Source organism: Sprattus sprattus, assembly GCF_963457725.1.
Source record: "Sprattus sprattus genome assembly, chromosome: 8".
Classification (NCBI taxonomy): domain Eukaryota; kingdom Metazoa; phylum Chordata; class Actinopteri; order Clupeiformes; family Clupeidae; genus Sprattus; species Sprattus sprattus.
This window is the reverse complement of record NC_137927.1, coordinates 21,308,134-21,315,633: the sequence shown is the minus strand read 5'-3', so window position 1 is coordinate 21,315,633 and position 7,500 is coordinate 21,308,134. Positions and strand designations below refer to the sequence as shown.

Below are 7,500 nucleotides of genomic sequence, written 5' to 3'. Positions count from 1 at the left end.
TACAGCACAACTGCCACTGATGACTGATGACGGCTAACTACAGCACAGCTGCCACTGATGACGGCTAACACCAACTACAGCACAACTGCCACTGATGACGGCTAACTGCAACTACAGCACAACTGCCACTGATGACGGCTAACACCAACTACAGCACAGCTGCCACTGATGACGGCTAACTACAGCACAGCTGCCACTGATGACGGCTAACACCAACTACAGCACAGCTGCTACTGATGACGGCTAACTACAGCACAACTGGCACTGATGACGGCTAACACCAACTACAGAACAGCTGCTACTGATGACGGCTAACTACAGCACAACTGGCACTGATGACGGCTAACACCAACTACAGCACAGCTGCCACTGATGACGGCTAACTAGGATGTGTTGAATTGAGAATGTTATAAACACTAGTTGCCTATAAACACATATATCAGAAACTGGGCAAAGCCTCAGTGCTTCATCAGAACCTGTGAAAGTTTGTTTACAAAAGTTACTTTTTTGTCTAGTTATATTTTATAGGAAGTGGTGCATCGTCATAGCGGCAGGTCCAGCCAATCAGAGGTCATGTGAGGTAATAGAGACAGGTCCATCCAATCACAGATCATGTGAGGACATAGCAGCAGATCCAGCCAATCGCTGATCATGTGAGGTCATAGCAGCTGGTCCAGCCAATCAGAGATCATGTGAGGTCATAGGGGCAGGTCCAGCCAATCAGACGGCTCAGGCAGCAGCCATCTAGACTTTAGCCCAGACTCGACAGATAAGAAAGAGGGTAGGATTTATTAAATTATATCTAACTTTATTCTCATTGTAGGTCAATGTGACATTATTTTTCAGTTGCATTGTTAGATGTATTGTGTGAGCGCACAGGGCATTGCGCGGTCCTGACTGCCTGTACTAGCTGCAGATAAAATTGACTTCTTTGATCATGATTGACACTGAGGAGGACGGCACCTTTGAGGGTGGATTGAACAACCCTAACCCCTCCATCATACTCACACACACAGAGACACACAGGCACACAGACACACACCTACATATATCACACACACACACACCTACATAGCGTACATCCCTTTCTGGGTGGATTGAGCAACCCTAACCCTCCGTCCTACACACACACACAGACAAAAACCTAAATATATATCACACACACATCGTTTCTGGGTGGATTTAGCAACCCGAACCCTCTGTCCCACACACACACACAGACTCACACCTACATATACCACACGCACACTCCAACCCTAACCCTATGTCCTCTCACAGCCAGGAGCTGGCCGACTTGTTTGTCATACTGTAGTCTAACTCCTGTCCTATTGGCTGGACACCCGTAGTTCCTTCCACACAGTTGCACAGCAGGCTCTCTAGGTCAGTGGTTCCCAAACTTTTCTGGCTCACGGCACCCCTAAACATATCTCTCTCCATCCACGGCACCCCTATTTTTTTTATCATTTTTTTTCTCTCAACCTCCCTTGTATCATATTTGTTCTTTATGCCATTTGATTTAACCTTGTGATATGTTGAATAGGCTCTAACTGCTTTTATTATAGGCATTACATTGAGAATGTGAGGTTTATCTCATTTTTGTTATATTCAAATGAACCACTCTCTTTAATTCAACTAATTTAATAGAACTTTTGAATAAATAGTGAACAGAATATGAACAGACAACGTCTGTCCCTCTCACAACTATATCACAGCCAAAATACGTATTGGTGATAATCGAGAAATTAGCTGTCAGTAACAAAACATATCAGGAGCAAACCTTCAATATAAAGTTCACAAAAATATAGTTCTACTTGTCTCCACAGACAACTTATCAACTTAATGGGACACATGTGACTGTCTCTGACTGCAGAGTTTGTTAATGCGAGGAGGGATTGTGAACAGTGCAACACGGAGGACTCGTCTATGTGAAGCGCAAATATCCCCCTTAGCAGTAGTTCATTCAGTACAGATTCCATGTCCTCCGACATATAATCAATGCGACGTTTGATCGTGTCATCAGGCCCTAGCATTACCTTGACCATTTTTTGCAGGCTGGTAATATGAACGATTCTGCTAAGTGTGTGAATTTTTAGATTTAGCAAGCAACTCGGCAACTAAAAAAACTAGCCTTTTGTGCCTTCTCAGACACACGCACGGTAGAAAGCATACGTTCGCACTGTGTGGTATTCTGTGTTTTAAGTTTTTTGCAATATTCAATGTCTGTTCTGGTTTGCCGGGTGCTTGGTCTCCGGGTGCCTTGGCAACCTGGGCACCATGGCTGCATTAGCCAACGTCTCCTTGCAGACCAGGCAAGCATACTGGTGTGGGACAAGTTACCTCGCCACACCAAGTGAACCCATACTGGAGGTACGTTATAATCGTTTCTCTTTGCTGAATTCGAATCCGATGTCTGTTTCTCTGGAGGTGGATGCACTCTCTTTAAAAACGTATCCATTGCGCCTACCTGCACTCCTCCACCTGCTGTCAATACTGAATAACGAACGAAGTCAACGAAAGAACTGTTGACGTTACGCCCTGAATCAACTGTAAACTGTAGCCTATTGTTGTTTGTGCTTCAAATACAATTTTAATTGATATAATAACAATTCATTTTGTAATTTTAATTGATATAATAACAATTACATTTGAAATTGATATTATGTTTTTTTTTAAATGATCAAGCCTTCGGCCATTCCGCGGCACCCCTGAGCATGCGTCACGGCACCCACTTTGAAAACCCCTGCTCTAGGTAACGAGTCACATTTGCTGTTGTGTCATCGCCGTCTTGTGTGGGCAGGGCCGTCTTGTGTGGGCGGCGCCATCTTGTGTGGGCAGGGCCATCTTGACCTTTTCTACTATTTCTACAGTTGTGTTTGTGCGCTTGCTTTTTCCTAAGTGTCAATAAACGAACACACATACACACACACCCTCCTCACAAATGTTTTCCCCAATAAATAAATTCATGTCCTTGATCATAGTGTAGCCAGTAAGATAACAATAACATGAATTTATACAACATATACAGCATATCTCATGAATTTATAATCTCATGAATATATAATATATACATATAATGTCATGTGTGTAAGTGTGACTGGGTGAGTGTGTGTGTATGTGTGTGTGCAGGAGAGAGAGAGAGTGTGTGTGTGTGTGTGACTGAGAGTGACAGCGTAGGTATATGGGTGCATGAGTGAGTGTGTGTGTGGCTGATTGAGAGAGAGAGTAAGAGAGTGTGTGTGTTTGTGTGTGTATGAGTGTGTGTGTATATGAGTGTGGGTGTTTGTGTGACTGATTGAGAGATTGAGAGAGTGTGAGTGTGTGTGTGTGTGTGTGTGTGTGTGTGTGTGTGTGTGTGTGTGTGTGTGTGTGTGTGTGTGAGTGTGTCTGTGTGTGTGTGTGTGTGTGTGACTGATTTAGAGAGTGAGAGAGCGTGTGTGTCTGACTGATTGAGAGAGTGAGAGGGTGTGTGTGTGAGTGTGTATGAGTGTGTGTGTGTGTGTGTGTGTGTGTGTGTGACTGATTTAGAGAGTGAGAGAGTGTGTGTGTCTGACTGATTGAGAGAGTGAGAGGGTGTGTGTGTGAGTGTGTATGAGTGTGTGTATATGAGTGTGTGTGTGAGTGAGTGTGTTAGATTTATTGAGAGAGTGAGAAAGTGTGTGTGTGTGTTTGTATATGGGTGTGTGTGTGTGTATGTGTGTGTGTGACTGATTGAGAGAGTGTGTGTGTATATGAGTGTGTGTGTGTGTGTGTGAGACTGATTGAGAGAGTGAGAGATTGAGAGATTGGTGTGTGTATGAGTGTGTGTTTGTGTGTGTGTGACTGATTGAGAGAGTGTGTGTGTGTATATGAGTGTGTGTGTGTGTGTGTGTGTGTGTGATTGATTGAGAGAGTGAGAGAGAGAGAGTGTGTGTGTGTGTGTGTGTGTGTGTGTGTGTGAGAGACTGATTAAGAGAGTGAGTGTGTGTGTGTGTGTGTGTGTGTGTGTGTGTGTGTGTGTGTGTGTGTGTGTGTGTGTGTGTATGTACCTGCTGCAGAGCTCTCTGGATGTCAATGCCCTGGCCCCAGGGTGCGGGGGGGTTTGCCAGACACTCTCCTGCGTTGCCACGGCGAGAAATATCTATTCGTTGTCGTCTCAGATTCTGGAACGCTGTTGCCATCACTTTCACACCGTCATATGTCAGAGCTCCAGTGTACTACTCACACATACACACACACACACACACACACACACACAGACACACACAAAAACACACACAGACAAACACATTTAGTGCACTGTAGCTGAGCTGATTCTACAACACATGAAATATACAATGACAGAGTAGGTGATTCTCCACACACATACACAGTCTTAAAGTATGTATACGTAGGGGTGTGTGTGTGTGTGTGTGTGAGTGAGTGATTCTACACACACACACACACACATACAGTCTTGAAGTATGTGTACGTAGGGGTGTGTGTGTGTGTGTGTGTGTGTGTGTGTGTGTGTGTGTGTGTGTGTGTGTATGTGTGTGAGAGTGAGTGATTCTACACACACACACATACAGTCTTGAAGTATGTTTACGTGGGTGTGCCTTAATTTAGGGTGTTTATATATGGTCTTGGGTTAGTGCAGGAAATGTACTTACATTGTGATAATAACGTGATAATAACAACATAATAACGCCATTAACACAAGTCTTATGATGACCTTTGGCCTACAAGCAGTATACCAGTCCCCTCACAGTACGTCAAACAACAACTAACAGATAACAATAGATAAAGACATTTTTTTATCTTCAGTTCATCTTCAATCCCCTGTCAGATGGGTCTCAGAACAATACCAAAGTAATTTGCAGTGAATCACATCTAATAATAAATGGCATTTGCTTGCCACACTCATATCTAGTCATAAATGGTATTTGCTAGCCAAGCTCACATCTAGTCATAAATGGTATTTGCTAGCCAAGCTGGCAGGTCATGCAGGTAGCCTTGTTAGCCTGAAACATCTCTCTTGCCGCAAAGCACCATAGAGCCTGTATGTGTGTGAGAGTGTGTGTGTGTGTGTAAGGGGTGTGTGTGTGTGTGTGTGTGTGTGTGTGTGTGTGTGTTAGGGGTGTGTGTGTGTGCGTGTGTGTGTGTGTGTGTGTGTGTTAGGGGTGTGTGTGTGTGTGTGTGTTTGTTAGGGGTGTGTGTGTGTGTATGTGTGTGTGTGTGTGTGTGTGTGTGTGTGTGGGTGTGTGTGTGTGTGTGTGTGTGTGTTAGCGGTTTGATGGTTCATAAAATTCACGCTTCGGTATGAGCCTCGTTTTCAGTATATTAGGGAAAACTATTTTTTTTAGAAAATGTTGAAAAATCGAAGGATCTCCGCGAGTAGTGACATTAGATTAGTATACGCACGAGTAGTAACATTAGACCCCTAGTATACGCACGAGTAGTGACATTAGTACCCTAGTATACTATATTTTATGTGAATTAAGCTATCTACACAACTTTTTTATGTCTACGTTGCTCTGATTTGTTCTAGGTATCCAATTGAGCGAAGAGGCATTTTCTTTCCTGGTTCGTTGAAACACGCCCCATAATCACAGCTCAATGGAGCAGTATCAGACTCATATTCTGACTAGAATTATGAGTATGACATCGTCAGGCTACGTGTGAGTAGTAACATTAGACCCCTAGTATACACGTGAGTAGTGACATTAGACCCCTAGTATACAAGTAGTACCATTAGACTCATAGTATGACCCCTTTTATGAGCTGGGTTCTGCTCCAGATTCCAGGGGGGGTGGGGTTCATGCCTTGGGCTCTGTGAAGTGCCTTGAGACAATGTCAGCTGTTAATAGTGTGACATAAATTAATAAAATTGAATTTAAATGGCTTTGTCTATAGTGACTCAGTCATATTACTGAAGATGGATAATTTAGCAGCAATGCAGCCATCTGTTGCTGCCATGGGCCTGAGTTTGCCAGAAGGTTTGATTTGAGCAGATTTCTTTTCCACCGGACAATCTTTGTCATTGTTTGGTGTTGGTCATGCATTTCCAATTTTGTAAAAAATTCAAATAAAAAAAGAACAAAGCAAGCATATCTACTCTTGTGATGATAAGAGTATCGCTCCTTCCTTCATGATACATTTTGAACAGAACAAAAATGTGTGATCACATCCTTGATTAACTATGGAAACTATGAAAATAAATATTAATAAATATTTGATTGTCTCATAGTATGAACTCAGATGTGCAGGTGGAGAATGTGTGGGTTAAGACTGTGTGGGTAAGGCCTGTGTGGGTAAAGAATGTGTGGGTAAAGACTGTGTGGGTTAAGACTGTGTGGGTAAAGAATGTGTGGGTAAAGACTGTGTGGGTAAAGACAGTGTGGGTAAAGAATGTGTGGGTAAAGAATGTGTGGGTAAAGACTGTGTGGGTAAGGCCTGTGTGGGTAAAGACTGTGTGGGTTAAAGACGTTTAAAGAAGCATGGTATAATGCAGGGATAAAAGCAAGGAACATTTCCCAGAAAGTACTCAGATGGATGGATTTGTCTGTTAGAGGCATTCAAAATCGCCAGCAAACAGTAGGTAAGGTCAGGGGGCACTGTGGCACAAGCAGCAGCCGGATCATATACGGGCTTGAACGCCCACGGGGACACGGTTTCGAATTCGAACCGCGGCCATTTCTCGATCCCACCTCCCACCTCTTCTCTCCATCTTATTTCCTGTCCAAACTTTCACTGTCCTATCTGATTAAAGGCAACAAGAAAAATTAAAACAGTAGGTAAGGTCATATCTCAGCCAATCTTCCATCAGTTGAAACTTGCCGTGAGTACTTACAGCCTTGCCCTTGACATAATGTCATCAAGTTTCCATGGCAACTATGCCCTGCTGGGCTGCTTGGCCCCCTCATAGCTGCAACTTGATAAAGAGTGAATCGCCTCATGGCAGCAAAGCTGAGAGCTGATAACCCTGAGCTCAGATAACCTCAGTCTAACCTTGAGCTCAGATAACCTCAGTCTAACCTTGAGCTCAGATAACCTCAGTCTAACCTTGAGCTCAGATAACCTCAGTGTAACCTTGAGCTCAGATAACCTCAGTCTAACCTTGAGCTCAGATAACCTCAGTCTAACCTTGAGAGCTACGATAACCCTTAGTATACGCAACCCAAGGCCCTTTCAAAGTGCTTTGGCACACACACACACCAACAAACACACACACTCACACACACACACCTTTAGGCCCTTTCGAGGTGCTTTGGCATCTTTCGTTTCAAACTGAAGCCACTGCTGGAGGGTGTGGCTTACAGAAGGCTCCTCCCCGTTTACAAGCTGGAATCCTGTCACATTGGCCCCACCCTTCTTAAACTCCAACAGATCAATGTCCAGAAAGCCCTGTATTTTAAACACACACAGACATACACATATGGAAGCATTTCAGTTTCAAAATTCAAATAAAAATGTACAGGTAAACAGGTAAATTTGGGCTCAAAATTAAACTTCAAATTCAATAATTCCATTTGCCACTACTAT

At 43.5% G+C, this 7,500-nt stretch overlaps 1 protein-coding gene across 1 annotated transcript in view; it reads right to left on the bottom strand.

Moving 5' to 3' along the window:
- The window catches only part of LOC308369193 (glutamate receptor 1-like), a gene marked incomplete at both ends in the record, with an annotated part of 30,920 nt that overhangs the window by 10,371 nt on the left and 13,049 nt on the right, over window positions 1–7,500 (bottom strand). Inside the window, 2 exons of the mRNA XM_080843536.1 lie at window positions 4,026–4,193; window positions 7,204–7,362. Of these exons, the coding sequence (XP_080699662.1) occupies window positions 4,026–4,193; window positions 7,204–7,362 (327 nt within the window). The remainder of the gene's footprint in view (window positions 1–4,025; window positions 4,194–7,203; window positions 7,363–7,500) is intronic.